Consider the following 15,794-nt stretch of genomic DNA (forward strand, 5'->3'; position numbering starts at 1 on the left):
TGCTAAAGTCACACAGCCAGCAGCCAAGGGGCAGAGCTGGGATTCCAACTCACATCTGACCTGAGCCTAACCCCTCATGGGAAGCTCAGTGCTTCCTGCTGCGCTACATTCTCAACAGCTGAGACTCTTCCAACATGTGGGCAAAACACTCCTTGGCTCAAATGCTCAGGAACCAGAGGCAAGCGGGCATGAGAACGGGACTTACTGAGTTCATAGGTCTGTGTGAGCATATCCCGCTCGTACACAACGTCCACTGGAGGCACTGTCTTGGAGATGACCTCCTCGTCCTCATCATCGTCCTGGTCGTGGTCGTCCTCAACCTTCCGTCTGAACTCCTTCAGCAGCTTGAGGCAGCGCACCATGACATCGGTCCCTAGGGCACAAGCATACGCTCTCCAGCAGTGAGTAAAGCAGTGTTGTGTGGGAGAGGGTGAGGGTCCTGAAATGACACGGCCGACTGCAGCAGAGACAGAGACATGGAGAAAGACCACACACAGGGTCGAGTTTGGGACGTTTAAAACTGCACATCTTGGGGCACAAGACCTGAAAACTTACTCCAAAAACTGCTTTTTGTTTTTAATATAATGAGTGAACAAAGAAATGCAAATGAAGGAATAATAAGGTGTCCTGTTAGTCTTATTAAATAAACAGCAGCCTTCCACTTGAGCCAAGCTCTAGGACAACAGGAAGTGTGCCTGTCTTTTCACAGCGTCACCCCCAGCACCCAGAACAGTGCCAGCACACAGTAGGCACGTAAGCAGTATTGCCAAGAGAATGAAAAACATCTTTGTCCTTTTAAGTGAGTCCTGATACTCAGTGCCAATAAGGTGGCAGCAGTGTGCAGAAGTCCAACAACCCTCCCAGAGCCTTTCAGGAGGCCTCTAACCTACTGATTCCATCTGTCGGAATGTATTCCAAGAAAACAGCTCAAAAAGAGGCTAAAGCTGCCAGTCTAACAGGTCCACACAGCACTCCTGACGGCACTAGCTTTTGTGAATAATATAAAACGACGACGACAGGAATGAAGTGGTGGTACAGCAACAAGCCACCACACTCTGGACTAGCACCTCCTTCAGACAATCACATGCGCCGACGCTCAACCTATGAAAGCGCAGTGTGGGAAAAAGGACAAGCTGGGCCTACGGCTGGAACCAGAGAAAGGCACAAGAAAGAGCAACACCTCGCCAAGTCATGTGCTAACTCATTTGATCCTGATGACCCTGGGAGGCATGAAGGAACAGAGATACAGAGGGGTTCAATAATGTGCTCAGGCTCCCAAGAGCTCGTGAGTGACCGGCAGAGCTCCTCAAGCAGGGTCACAGTCTCCAACATGGAAGATACAATTCTGCAATAAGAAGTCCTATCATATATGACAGTGTGGAGCAGGATGTCCACGCCCTACTCCCTAAAACCTACAAATATGTTACCTTCCATGGCAAAAGGGACTTGTGGGGGTGATTAAGTTAACGCTTTTTGTGGTGGTGATGGTGAAGGATTTTGAGATTATCTGGATTATCTGGGTGGGCCCAATGTAATAACAGAGTTCTTCTAAGAGGGAGGGAGGGAGGCAGGAGGATCAGAGCGAGCCACTGGAAGATGCTACGCCCTGCTGTGAAGACAGAGGAAGGGACCATGAGCCAAGGAGTGGCTTCTAGAAACTGGAAAAGACTAGGGAATGGATTCTCTCCTAGAGCCTCCAGAAGGAACACAGCCTGGCCAACAGCTGATTTCAGCCCAGTGAGACCCACTTCAGACTTCTGACCCCAAAATTGTAAAATAATAAATTCGTGTTGTTTTAAATCACTAAGTTTGTAGTAGTTGTTAGAGCAGGGATACAGACAGTTTCCCCCCAGCTCTTATCAGTACATGGATGTCAGAACGCTAGGTACCACTGCAGAGAGGGGTGGCAGTAAAGCTGGTCTCTGCAACCCAGCATCGCCTGTGCAGGAGCTGTGGCCACGGAGGGGTGAGAAATGCCCACACCAGAGCACCACAGACCGATGTCTGAGCAAGGTCAGGCCCAGATTCTCGTGGGGACGCAGCATGTGGCTTGCAGGTGAAGTTCACAAACAATAAAGCATCTTGGGGCCCTGAACTCTGATATCAGAGACTTACCCTCAGAGTTAAGGTCTGGTCAAGGCTGACCCACCAGAGCCCTCTGGGAGGGCAGGCATAGGGTAACAATCAGCAGAAACGCAGGCAGCCTCGGCAGTTCTCGGGCACCACTCTGGTACTGAATCCCCTCCACTCCCCACAGAGACAGAAAATCCCCCAGTTCACGACCTCCAACAGAAGAAACAGGAGCCCGAGTCACAGTGCAGGCCTCCTCAGCCTTTGCTCCCACTGCACCTGCTGGGTCCCAGCATCTGCTGCTGCCCTGCAGCTTCGCCCTTTGCTCCCCTCCCAGGACGGGGGCCTGAAGCAACCAGGAGGGGAGACGTGGGGACGAAGGGACTCTTGGGCCCATCTGTAGGCAGGAGAACTATTTCAAGGCTCGAGTGACCAGGACTGGGTTCTCTGTTGGGATTTCCTTCTAGTGGCCATGGCCGGAGGCACCTGGTGTCCAGCACACCAGCACATGGCAGAACACTGACCACGGAGCCTGTTCTCCACTGGGTCCTCCTCTCTGTCCTCTACTTGAGCCCCTCGACCCCCTCAACTCCCATCTCACCCTTAAGATGGTGCTCACAGAGTAACCCACTGCTCCTAATAACAAAAGTGCTGCCATTCCCCAAACCCAGGCATGTCCTGGCCTGATCTAAGCTCTCCACGTGTGTCATGCGAGCTAGTCCTCACCACAGCCTTCGGAGGTGGGTGCTACCACCCGTTTCATATTTGAGAACATGAGCGGCTAAGGAATTTGCCCAAACCTCCACCCCTTAGCAAGTGAGGAGCTGGAATTACTGGGCAGTCTGGCTTCAGAGCCCAGGCCCTAAATCTTTGATGACATATGGCCCCTAACTGAAAGATGTCATGTGATCGAGAACAGTGGGTGACATGGAGCCAGGGATGCTGGCTTTGCATAACCAGTGGCACAATGCAGCACTTAGGGGAGGCGGACCAACACACCCTCAGCAATAGCCTGACATTATCTCTTCCATTCCTTTTTAACTTCCTTAAGAGGCTACTTAGCCAAGAAAAGATACACAGACAGCCCTCAAAATAGGCATAAGTGGAAAAGGAGAAACGTTACTAGTACACTCCTGGACTCAAAGGGCAACCAAGGAGAGACCCTCTCAGCCTTGGCAGCGTCTGCTCCTCACACCACGGAGATGACTGTTCTCACCTCTGCAGTACTTGATGCCTACCCCCGGCCCCCCGTCAGAGCCTTCTCCAAATGGCACACCTGCCTCCTCTGCTGACAGCCAGACATCCAGAGGGAGTGTGGGCACAAACGGGCTCTGGGATCAGGGAGACATGGGTTAGTGTGAGCTCCACAACTTCCTATTTCTGTGACTTTGGGGAAATGACAGTGTAGCTCTGTTTTCCACTCAGTAAAATGAGATGACAATGTTCTCTACCTCAGAGGTCGGTGTTCAGATGACCCAAGGCAATGTCTGAACAGAGGCTGGCACAGAGCAATCACTCAGCACTAACACCCAGCACTTGTTGTGGGCCAGGCATTGTGCCATGGGCGTTACAAGAATAAACCCATCAAATCTCACAATCCAAGGCTGGCAGGCCCCTGTAGGCCCCATTGCACAGACGCAGAGGCTGAGGCGCAGAGACGTTAAGCAACTTGCTCAAAGTAACAGAGCTATGAAGTGGCAGAGCTAGGACTTGAGCCCAGGCTGTCTGAAGCTCTCAACCAGTACAGCAGTTATTCTCAATAGTACTGCCAGCACCTAGCATGGTGTAGAGGCCTGACAGACTTCAGTTGAATTAAAGATGGTTGGTCCCTCTTGCCCGGCAGGAAAGCCCACAGACAGCCTAAGGTCATGGCAGCCCGGCTCCTGGAGATGTGTGAGAACTCACCCCTGCCCCGGCTCTGAGCAGGGGGTCAGGAAGACTCCTGGACAGGCAGGTTGTTGGCCGGGGTAGCCTGGGGATGATGCATGAGGACTGAGCTGCTCCCTGTGATCACACTGGGCACTGCGAGCCCCAGGACTGACAAGGAGCGCGCGGCCCAGGGGAGGTGAGTTTCTAGCACATCTTGAGCGAGCAGAGAATGGTCTCAAGCATCCGAGGCTGGGCCTGGAGTGAGGCTTTTGTGCTTCAGAAGGCCCAGTACGACTAGTCAGATGGCTGCCGCTGGGGTTTCGGGCCATGGGGTCTGCAGCTCGGCCAGTCCCACAGAGCATAGCTGATTTCTCTGTGAAGCCCAACTGCACTGACTTTCTTCTGTCTCCATCAGACAAGGAAACTGATCCTTTACTCAAACTCTGTCTGTGTCTGGTCTTCTCAAATACTGACCATGGAAACATTTCCCTTTCCCCACGTCATACCATACGCATCTTCACCTTGGAAAACGTTGTGTTAGAAACGCAGTGTGCACAGTGGTTAAGAATCTGGACTCTCCCACCACAGCCGGTGTGGGAACCTGGGCAAGCTGGTTGGCCTCCCTCAGTCTCAACTGTCTTGTCTGTAAACTAAGGCTAATGACAATGTCTAGCCTCCTGGGGTTGTGGGGAGAATTTTAAGAGATAAGGCAGGTAAAGGATGGAACACGCTGTAGCCTACGTTTCATCATCCCAAGAGTTTCCTTTCCCATAGTTCTAGAGTTTTACCAGACTTAGAATTTCAATTTTTATTATTAAAATCCCTTCAGCTCATACCTGCCTCTTTAAAGGAGCCTGTTTCAGACCGCGAGTCAGCTAAAGCCAACGCAGAAGGGGCCAGAGGGAGCCCTGCACACACGCATGCAGTTGAGCACAGCCTATCACTCCATCCGAGCTGCCTCCTCAGTCACCCAGACCCCTGGGGGAATAACGGGCCTGTTATGGCAACCACTGACCCGGGGTGCAGGGCTTTCTTTCCAGGGACAAAACGCAGGAGACATATACCAGCCAGATCACTGCACAGGCTCTCAAGCGCATGGAATTTTAGGCATTTTAAAGATAAGGCCGTGCTAACGTCAGCAGTTCAACACAAAGGAACCATGCAGTTCTCCTGTGTCAAATATCCAGGACGGGCTCCACCTTATTATGAAGAAAAAATGGCTTAATTTAGACATTCTGAAGACCCAGAAAAGAAGGGAAGGAATGAATCCTTACTGAGCATCTAGGATGAGCCAGGCACTGTGTTCGGGATTTTCAGATGCTATTTTACGTAATCGTTGCATGGATTCTGCAAATTATTATTGCCATTTTAAGAAAAAGGAAGCTGAGCCTCAGAAGGGTCGAGTGATCTAACCAATGTCTTGGACCTAGCAAGTGGCCTTTCCTCCACACTAGGCCACCTGGCCAGGCCAGAGTTTCAAATTTCTTTCAGAAAGAGCACTGTTCACTGTAAAGGAAAACCCAGAGTGGCTGTGAAGTGGAACCAACAGCCTGTGTTTCTCACACTCCCAGTGAAAAATCTCATCTGGCCTCATCAACTGGCCTCCTAGCAGAACAGTACTCTCAACTGTGAGCAACCTAAGAACAAAAGTAAGATGGGAATAAATGAGCACCAGGACAGACTTCCTCTTGAAGAGTCACAAACGCAGGAAAAGTCCTACTGGTGAGCCAGGCAGACATTACACAAATTCAGAATGTTACTCTCCTCACCCCCACCAACACACACACACACACACACACACACACATACACACACAGAGGAGCTGGGCTGGTCACTGCTAGGGAGTCATTCAGATAGTCTGGGACTCTTAAATGATAAGCTGGCCAACGGGACAATCTGAGGAGATGACTGCCTTGGTCCCTGCAGGGAGGCCTGCACAGAGGCCGGAAGCACAGGATTCAGGGCAGTACCCAGAACGATGGAAGGTACTGCAGCCCACACCCCAGGGGGATGGAGTGAGTTTGTCTGCTATGAACCCACCTCTGCCACTTACCAGCTGTATAACCATGGCTAGGTGACGTGACCTCTCTGTGCCTTAGGTTGCCCCACTGTAAAACGGGGACTAGAACAGTATCTTCCTCATAGTGAGCTCAGGACAGTGCCTGGCATACAAGTAGTGCTCAGTAAGTAGTGTTCGCCACCGCCTGTATCATCACTATTATCATTACCACAGCCTTGGAAAAACACAGCTCTTGAGGATCAAGCGTCATACCTAGTCACCCCTGATGAACATGTTGGGAGATTGCTCAGGGCCTTCAATTCAGTTTCGCATTCATTTTGTGTTGGGTCCAGAACACACAAAGATGACTAGGACAAGGCTCCTGCCCCTGCAAAGGGTTGTGTCTGAGAGAGGCCAGGGAGTACAGGACAGTGTGCTTAGGCTTCACACGAGCCTGGGTTTGAGCTCCAGCTCTACCCTGGGTAACTGCTAACCTCTCCGAGCCTCAGGCTCCTCGTCTATACACCGAGGATAATTCAAACAGCATCCAGCCTGACCTGGGGTGTGGACTAAACGGTGAAAGTAGGCATTCGGCTCCGTGTGACACTTGAAACACACCGAGTGCTCAGTGCACGCCATCTAGCTCGATGCCTCCTGAGAAACAAGCTACTACTTCCAGCGTGCACAGAGCTGTAAAAGAGAAAGAGACAGGATGGGGCTGGGCAGGCGAAGGTAGGGAGAGGAGGTGACCTTTGGGTGGGATACTAAAGGATACGTAAAAATTGTCCGGGCAGAAAAGGCCAAGCATTCCAGGCAGAAGGAAGGGCACCAGCAAGGGCACAGAGGTGGGAAAGGACAGGCCCGTGTGAGGAAGTGTGGGGGTGGCGAAGAGGAAGGTAGATTGCAGAAGGTTGACACGTCAAGCAAAGAATATTTCCTTTTTTATTTTGTAGGCACGTTTGCCTTTATTCTGTAGGCATGACTCTTGTTATTTCTGTGCTGGATGTGGACGAAGGCCTGAAGGAGGATCCAAATCTTCCAACTCTCCTGCCCCAGGACTGTCCTAGGCTGGCCTCACCCGCAGTCCCTGCCCCTCCCTCGGACCCCAGGTCCTCGCCTACCCTGCTTCCATTTCCTATTAGTTCAGCTCAGTCTCTCGGGGAGGCAGCAGAGCGGCCACCGCACTTTCTGTGCTCAAACCCCTATGCCAGCACTTCCTAGCTCTGTGACCTGAGGCAAGTGATTTCTGCTTTGGTTTTCTTATCAGTGAAATGAAGAAAAAGAGTAGTACTGACATGATGGAGTGGATAAAGGATCAGAATAAAAGAACTAACACTTGGCACAGTGCCTGGGATATTATCTCCTGGTTCTTCCACCTCTCTCCCCGCCCGGCCCAAGACTGACCGTAAAACGAGATAACAAAATGGTGGAATCTCCTGCAGTTCCTTCCTCTTTTTATGTACTCTAGGACAAGCCCTGTTCCCTCTCAAGGGACAGCCTAGAGGGAAGGAAAGGACTGCTCCCCACCAGGGGTGCTCTCCCCAGGTGCCTGAGCCCCTCTCCCCTCAGGGAGCTGCCTCTGCCCCGCATGAAGTCACGCAGGGCAGGAATCTACGCCATTGCAGATCCGACTCCTTTCTCTAACTTTTCAGGTTCTTGCCTTTAATAGTTTTTGCCTAAATATTAAAATGTCTGTTTCTTTTATTTATTTATATATATGATAGTAATTACTTTTCAGTTTTTAGCTAATGTCCTTTACCCTCTGTCACTTTCAACTTAAAGAAATCTTGCTATTTTTAACTGTTTTCTCCTTAGCATCATTAATTTTCTAGGTTCTAAACTTTTCTGACAATCTTCTTCCATTCTTATGTTTATGCTCACCCTTCATCTTTCTATGTTTCTGATTTTCATTTTTGAGGAAGATTAGCCCTGAGCTAACTACTGCCAATCCTCCTCTTTTTGCTGAGGAAGACTGGCCCTGAGCTAACATCTATGCCCATCTTCCTCTACTTTATATGCGGGATGCCTACCACAGCATGGCTTGCCAAGCGGTGCCATGTCTGCACCCAGGATCTGAACCGGCGAACCCCAGGCCGCCAAAGCAGAACATGTGCACTTAACCACTGTGCCACTGGGCCAGCCTCTGATTTTCATTCTTTTTAATTCCAGGTTTCTGCTTTTAAAGCTCTTTTAAACCTTTATTTTAATGCATTTTAATCCTTATTATGGCTTATTTCTCTTTTTTCTTAGCTTGTACACTTTAATCCTACTATAACTTTTTAAATGTCCCCTTTTGCCATTTTAATGACCTTAATTTAGTTTGTTGTACTCTGTTATGCATTCCTTGGTTTTGTTTTTCATTTTAATTTTTTACAGCTTTATTGAGATATAATTCACATACCATCCAATTCACCCATTTAAAGTGTATACGTCCAAGGTTTTTTTGTATATCCCCAGGTATGGGTGCACCCATCACCAGGTAATTTTAGAACTTCTTCAGCCCCTCAAACCCTTTACCCATCAGCCCTCTTTGCCTGCCTCCCAGCCTAAGCGCTCCCCGGTGTATTTCTAGATTCCCTAGTCCGGACTTCCCTATAAATGGTGTCCTGGAGTAATGGCCTGTTGTGACTGGCTTCTTTCTCTCCTGAATGGTCTTGGCACCCTAGTGGGAAGTCAGCTGACCACAGACATGCGTTTATTTCTGGACTCAGTTCTATTCCATTATTGGTCTCTGAGTCTATCCTTGTGCCAATACCACCCTGTCTTGATTACTGTTGCTTTGTAGTAAGTTTTGAACTTGGGAAGTGTGAGCCTTCCTACTTGATTCTTCCTTTTCAGGATTGTTATAGCTTTCTGGGTACCTTGCAATTCCATATGAATTTTAGAATCAGTTTGTCAATTTCTACAAAGAAGTCAGCTGAGATTCCGCTGATAGGGGTTGTGTTGACTCTGAAGATCAGCTTGGGGAGTATAGCCATCTTTACAATGTCAAGTTTTCTGATCCATGAGCAGGGGGTGTTTGCCCATTTACTCAGATCTTAAATTTCTGTCAAGAATGTTTTGTAGTATTCAGAGTATATGTTTTGTACTTTGTTAAATTTATTTATAAACATTATATTCTTTTCAATGCTATTGTGAACAGAGCTGTTTTCTTAATTTTCACTTTCAGATTGCTCATTACAAGAATATAGAAATACAATTGATTTTTGTATATTGATCTTGTGTCCTGCAACCTTGTTGAACTTGTTTTTTATTTTTAAGAGTCATGGGGCAGGGGCCAGCCCGGTGGTGTAGTGGTTACGTTCTGTGCACTCTGCTTCAGCAGCTTGGGTTCACAGGTTCAGATCCTGGGCATGGACCTACACCACTCGTCAGCCATGCTGTGGCAGTGACCCACATACAAAATAGAGAAGACTGGCACAGATGTTAGCTCAGGGTGAATCTTCCTCAACAACAATAACAACAAAAAGAGTCAGAGGGCAACAGCTGTGGGAAAAGTTCACATCATAAACAGGAGGTACTGATGCTAGAACCCGCCCATCCTCTTCACTGCTGGATGCACCTTGTCACTGAACCTGGAAAACCTGCTCAAATGACCACCTTGGTCATTAGTCTCAAGGAGCACGACCTCCGTCAACTGCTCCCACTGCTGAGGGGTTGCAAAGTGAACTTTTATTTCTCTTCCCTTCTGTTCTCAGCTCAACTTAGTTAGCACAGAATGACTGGTAAACACTTGAAAAAAATAATCCAAATTTGCAAAACAGATCAGTTCAGGATGACTGTTTTCATTACCAAGGGTTTTTTTTGCTTTTTACAAAAGAGATCGCTGCCACTTTCTACAATCCATGTGAAATATGCCTAGATCCAAATTCTTTTTGGGCTGTTAGGAACAACTCATATATCCAGGCACACCTGTAAATTTACATGAAGTAATACATCATCTTTATTTAAGTCTCATCTACTCCACAGTGCCTTAGAGGAAAGGTTTCATGTTAATTTTGCAAACTGGGACAACAAAGCTCAAGGCAAAAAAAGACAAACTGTGCATTCATCCCTTGTCTCCTGCACAAGGAGAGTAACTGAAGTGGCACCTAATTAAATTAAATATGCTAAACGTTTATTAGCACCTACTCTCTTCCAAGCAGATAGTGCACAGCCGTTAAGGATAGAAAGTATGAGGGGTGCTGACACCACCCTCAGGGAGCTCATGATCTAGATGGAAAAAAGTCATACAGACATATAACAGAGACGCAGTGTGACAGGGGACATTAGGAGAGGCCTGGTGATGGGCCTGAGCAGCAGAGGTGGGAATGAGACGAGCATCCTGAACAGTCAGAATGGGCTCACTCTGTGTGTGTGTGTGTGTGTGTGTGCGCGCGCACACATATGTGAGAGACAATCTAAATATTCTGATTGTCATCGTCCTGGGTGCCTGCCCTCTTAATCCCGAACAAGGAGCCCAAGCCAGACTATCCTTAGCACCCAGTCTGTGCTCTGAGTCACACTGACCCTTCTCAAGAGTGTCTCTTCCCAGTACAGACCTCCAAAAAACTACGACCACCTACTGTATGACATGGACACACCTTCAAGGTCAGGCAGATGACATACCAGAGTGAAGCCAGCTGTGGGTTACACAGCGGGAAGAAGAAGTGCGCTGTCCTTGGTGAATGGGGAAGGTGGGCCCCACAGAAAGAGGGCAGCACCTCTCTGCCCAGCCAATTGCTACTAAAGAAATGCAGTTCAATGTTGCCTAAGTTTATTTTTACAGAGAAGTTGAAAGGCTCACTTTTTAGGTGAAATTTCTTAATTTTAAATATCGGTAACTAACTCAATGAAAACAAACCCTGTGAGTCAAACAAAATACACTGCTGGATGTGGCCACCACTGTTTGCAGCCCCTGTTCTGTGTACACTGTTTCCTGAAGCCCCACAACACTGTGGAAAGTTGTATTATTATCCCCGGATAACCCTGATGAAAAAACTGAGGTGTAGAGGTCAGAACGTGCTGAAGGTCACCCCAACAGGAAGTGACACAACAAGAATTCTAACCCAGGGCTCTCTTACATCCAAGTCCATTCAGGTATCTGTTAGTTTCAAGTGGCCTCAAGCCTGGGAGAAGCTTTGCTCCATGGCTGCCTGCCCAGCAAGAAAGGTTCTTTAAGGGTATTTCCTTCTCAGTTTCTCTTTACTTTAAAAATAAATTACTCCAGCCCATTTATTTTTAATGCCTTTCTTCCAATAAACCAGGAAATAAAAATGACTAATATAGCCCCAGGTCAGTACTGTTTTAAGCATTCAGATAATCCTACTTCCAAGTCAAATGCTGGGGAGCCTCTAACAGTTAAGACCCCAGGACACCTCTCAGTTCCTAGAACCTTTTCCCCTTGCAGCAGCACCCAGCAGCCTTTAAGTAGACAGAGGTTTACTTCACTTGGTTAAGCAAGCAAATCAAGTTTACTGGTTTCCTGTCTACTTTAAGGCTGATGCCATCCACTCTTTCCCCTGAGGAATTCCAGTCATTCCAGTCACACACTTACCCAGCGCTGAAGGGACTCAAAGAGGAGGTCACTCTAGGGGGGCGTCCCTACCTCCCAGGTGCTCCTTCCCCCATTTATACACCTGTGTATGCTAACATCTGTGTGTTACCATCTCCTCCACAAGACTTTACCCAGACACAGGGCAGCTAGACAGGGTGGGCAGTGATGCCATCACCTAAGTGGGGAAATAAAGTCCTTCAGACTGACAGTTCACAGTCTCTCAACAAATACGACTGCCAACCTCCTGCAAGCTCTGAGCTAAGTGTCTAGGATGCTGTGGTCTCTCCTCATTCAGCACATGTTCTCCTGAGCTGTGGTGATGAAGCCGTCTCACAGGTTACTTGCTATGCCCACAGTTTTTTCTTCTACACCTTTTGGTTTTCCTTGTAGTTTATAACTTCGTTTTTTTCCATTTGCTTAGTTTTCTGTGTACCTATCTATCACTAGTTCACACCCAAACTCTTTGACTCTCTGCCAAAGTACAACTTTCCCTGAACACATTCACATGCTCTAGGCAGCCGATCCTTTGCACAGACTTCCATCCCTCTGGAGCCCTCTTCCCTGTTCCCATCTGGACAGATTGCTCTTGAAGCCTATCATCGTGATCTCCCTGCACCACTTGCCCAGGGTTTTCCTTGTCCCTGCTGCTTCCTGGACCCCTGTTTTCCTGCCTCTTGCCTTAGTCTGTCATTTGGTGGTGTCCATCCTCTTGTTCCTTCCTAAAAGGGGGGAGACAGGAGACGAACGGTTTCAGATTTGCACATAGGAAAATGTCCTTACTCTCACACCTGGTAAAGCTGAACAAAGAATTCCAGACTGAAAGTCCATTCCCTTCAGAACGTTCATGGCATCGCTCCAGGGTCCTCCAGCATCAGGTAAGATAGCGAAGTCTGAGGTCTCCTCTCTGGAGGCTCTTTAGCCCCAGATTTCTGAAGTCTCAGGATCTTGGATCTCGGTGTGGGTTTCTTTACATTCATCATGCTAGGCACCTGATAGGTCTTTTGATCTAGAACTTATGTCCTTCAGATCTGGGAAAATTCCTCGTGTCATTTTTCCTCCTCTCCTCGTCTCTATTCCTCTGCACACACTGCCTCTCTCCCTCCTGGGAACCCTACTGTGTGGATGTTGGACCTTTTAGCCTCAGCCTCTTCCTTTCAACCTAGCTCTCCTACTTCTCATCTCTTTTGAGTTTCTGTTCTTTCTGGGAGATTTTCTCAACTTTATCCTATTATCTTCCCTTCCACTAAGTCTTTTATTGCAATAGTCATATTTCTTTTATTTCTAAGAGCTCTTTTTTTACTTTTTGCATGTCTCTCCATTATAGCCTCTTGCTCTGGTTTCAGGGATGCAATATCTCCTCTTCTCTCACTGAGGATTCTCTTACATTTACTTCTGCTTCTCACTTTGTTTCTATCTCCTAAATTTGTTTGTTTCTCTTACATATACATATGTATATACATATACATATACATAATGTAATATACTCTAATATGAATTCTCAAATGTTCAGTGAAGCATCAAAATGCTGCCCCAAAGCCCTGTGTTTTGGCTGTTTTGCAGGGTGTGGAGGAGAAGGGAGAGGCTGCCACTGTGTGGGCTTCCATTAAGGGTGAGCAGGCAGGGGCCAGCTATTCTGATGGGAAATCCCCAAGTTTCAGTATCTAGAGGACTCTTCTCTCAGACTGGTCGGTTTCTGCAGAAAAGTAACCTCCAGCCTCTGGCCTAGGGTACTGTATGTCTGGCTGCCAGCGTTCTAGGAGTCAAACTGAAAATGCAGTGAGGGGATGCTCACCTTTTACTGTATGGAGATTGACACATAACTCCTGTTTTCAGCACAGTACCCTGTCCCCAGCTGGATCTCAGGCCTGAGCCTAGAAACCCTCCAGTGCACCCTTTCTTGAGATAAACCCAGACTTCCGTCTTTGTGGAAAAGGGCTTCTTCCCTGACTGTGCAAAGTAGGGGCGGGGATGAGGGTGCAAGGGCTTTTCACACACACCATCAACCAATCCTCTTGTCACCAGCCCCATCCACATTTGTGCTTTCAAAGGTACCTGGAACCTCTGACATTTCTAGTTTATTTCAGGTTTTGAGGTGTCAATTCTTGGCTATTGCTCTTCACAGGCATTTAGCTTTCCCCATCTGCTCAGTTACCATTTGTCCATCTGCGTTTGAGCACCAAAATGCTGTTGACAACTCTCTCTGCTGTCATTTCCTGTCCTATTCTCTTTGTACTTGTGGATTTATTCCTTTTATATCCCTTATTATCACTAGGGAGGAGTTCTGGAAGAGTGCAGATAAATGCATACATTCCATCTATCACCTTTTACTGAAAGCTCTGACCCTCAGCTTTTCAAATGACTTTGGTTAATCACAAGGGGGTAAACAGCATGTGATAGAAATCAAGAATAGAGAAAAACAAAGGACTAAGGAAGGTTTTTAAAGTTCCATAGTCTATTGTCCCTAGTTTAACTTCTTTAGCAGGTTCAAATCCTACCTCTGCTGCTTACTGATTGCTTAACCTGTGCAAGTTACTTAGCATCTCTTAACTTTAATATTCTTACACGTAAAATGGTGACACTACCACCTACCTTGCAGGGCTAGATAATGAGATCATGCAACACAGTTTAGGTACTTAACACATGCTGGCTGAAGAATGAATACTGGCTTGGTGTAAGAGGAACAGGAACTTGTTTTTGGAAGCCATGAATTTGAGGTGTTGGAAGGACATCCACAGAGAGATGTCTGCTGGGAGTTAGAACTGCTTTCATCCAGCAAACATTTCCTGAGCACTGTTGACACAGCAGGTCCTGAGCCAGGCAGTAAGGAATAAAGAGTTGACAAAATATGTGAAACCATCCCACGGCAAGGCAGAATGTGAGAAGAAAGGCAGGCTGGAGCTTAGAGGGAGAAGTGAGAGCTGTCCATGTAGCCCAGGGGACACAGGCTGAGGGCGCCCTCACCTTTCTTTGTCTTACAAGGTCCGCGCTCAGGGTGAATCTCTTGTAGGGGCAGAGACACCACCTTTGCCAGGCCAGCATTCAGCATGTACTGGTACAGACGCTTAAACGTCCTCTCGCACAGCCCCTGCCAAACAAAATGTAAAAGTTCCTATTAGGTACGAGCAGGGCATCCGAAATTACCAAAGAGCCATGCAGACGAACACAAGTTCAGGACCCGAGTTCACTGACTATCTCGAATGAGGAAACACTGAAAGTACTGACGAGGAAACACTGCTAAGCTATGTTGTCATGGGAACAAAACAAGGTCTAGGGCAATATATAAAGGATTCTACCTTTTGATTATGAGAGGGGGAAAGAGATTTGCCTAAAGAGATCCTGAAAAGGTATGTAAGGGTGAGAATGAGGCAGATGGGGGTAGAGACAGAAGGAGATTGCACTGTACATTTTTTCATATCGTTCTGGTTTTTTTTTTTTTTTTTTTTACCAAGTAAGCATATTAATTATCAATATATATACACACACACACACTTCTCCCACAGGCAGTGGCAGAGATGGGAAAAAAATTAAATTAAAAATTTTTTTTTTAATTTAGCCTATCTGTGAAGTTTCAACAAAATGACAATGAGTACATCCACCCTACCACTCATATTTCTGCAAGGTCATACAACCAAAATGATCCTAAGTGCATCCTAACTGCAGGAGCCACCAACGAGCAGACTACAGAGCGGGCCATGTATTTCATCTATGTGTGTTTTTACAAAAGTAATCTATTTGCCAACATTGAGAAGTGAGAGATTTCATACAAAAATCCACATTTTTGCTTCCCTTGAATAACAAGATCTAGCAACAAATCCTAGGACCGCAGGTCCTCCCAGCAGCAGTCGGTGGGAGCCGACTCCAACCAGACGGCACACCCGTCTCCAGAGGCCCGGCCTTCACGCTCCCACGAGACCCTTGCACACTGAGGCTGAAGGTCAGTTCCAATTTATTACCATTTTTGTGCCGCTTTTCTCCTACTGCAGTTAAGAGGAAAGTTAGATATTTCTTTAATCCATACTGATTATCAAAACATTTTTTTACACTTGGCCCATTTCACTCTTTTATATCGCCCTCCTGGCCACTGCTGGCTGTTGGTTCTGCAACCCCTGGAATAGTGAGGCAAGTTACCACTGCCGTAAGCTATGGCCTGAACAGGAGGCTCTCACGACTTCCAGTTATTAGTTGAGTCTTATGGGTTTCCTCTTAGACTCTGGGGGAGGGAGAGGGAGCAAATGTTGGTGGGCTGCCACTGCCACATACGTGTGATCAGCTCTCAGACCAGCCAGCTCTCTAGCCGTTGGGCAGCAGAACATATTGCTA

General features: G+C 47.5%; 1 protein-coding gene across 1 annotated transcript in view; it reads right to left on the reverse strand.

Moving 5' to 3' along the window:
- The window catches only part of GTF3C1 (general transcription factor IIIC subunit 1), a 79,025-nt gene that overhangs the window by 49,772 nt on the left and 13,459 nt on the right, over window positions 1-15,794 (reverse strand). The window contains exons 6-7 of the mRNA XM_046665938.1: window positions 14,436-14,559; window positions 206-373 (exon numbers count right to left, since the gene is read on the reverse strand). Of these exons, the coding sequence (XP_046521894.1) occupies window positions 206-373; window positions 14,436-14,559 (292 nt within the window). The remainder of the gene's footprint in view (window positions 1-205; window positions 374-14,435; window positions 14,560-15,794) is intronic.

This window comes from Equus quagga, chromosome 7, assembly GCF_021613505.1.
Source record: "Equus quagga isolate Etosha38 chromosome 7, UCLA_HA_Equagga_1.0, whole genome shotgun sequence".
NCBI classification, from domain to species: Eukaryota; Metazoa; Chordata; class Mammalia; order Perissodactyla; family Equidae; genus Equus; species Equus quagga.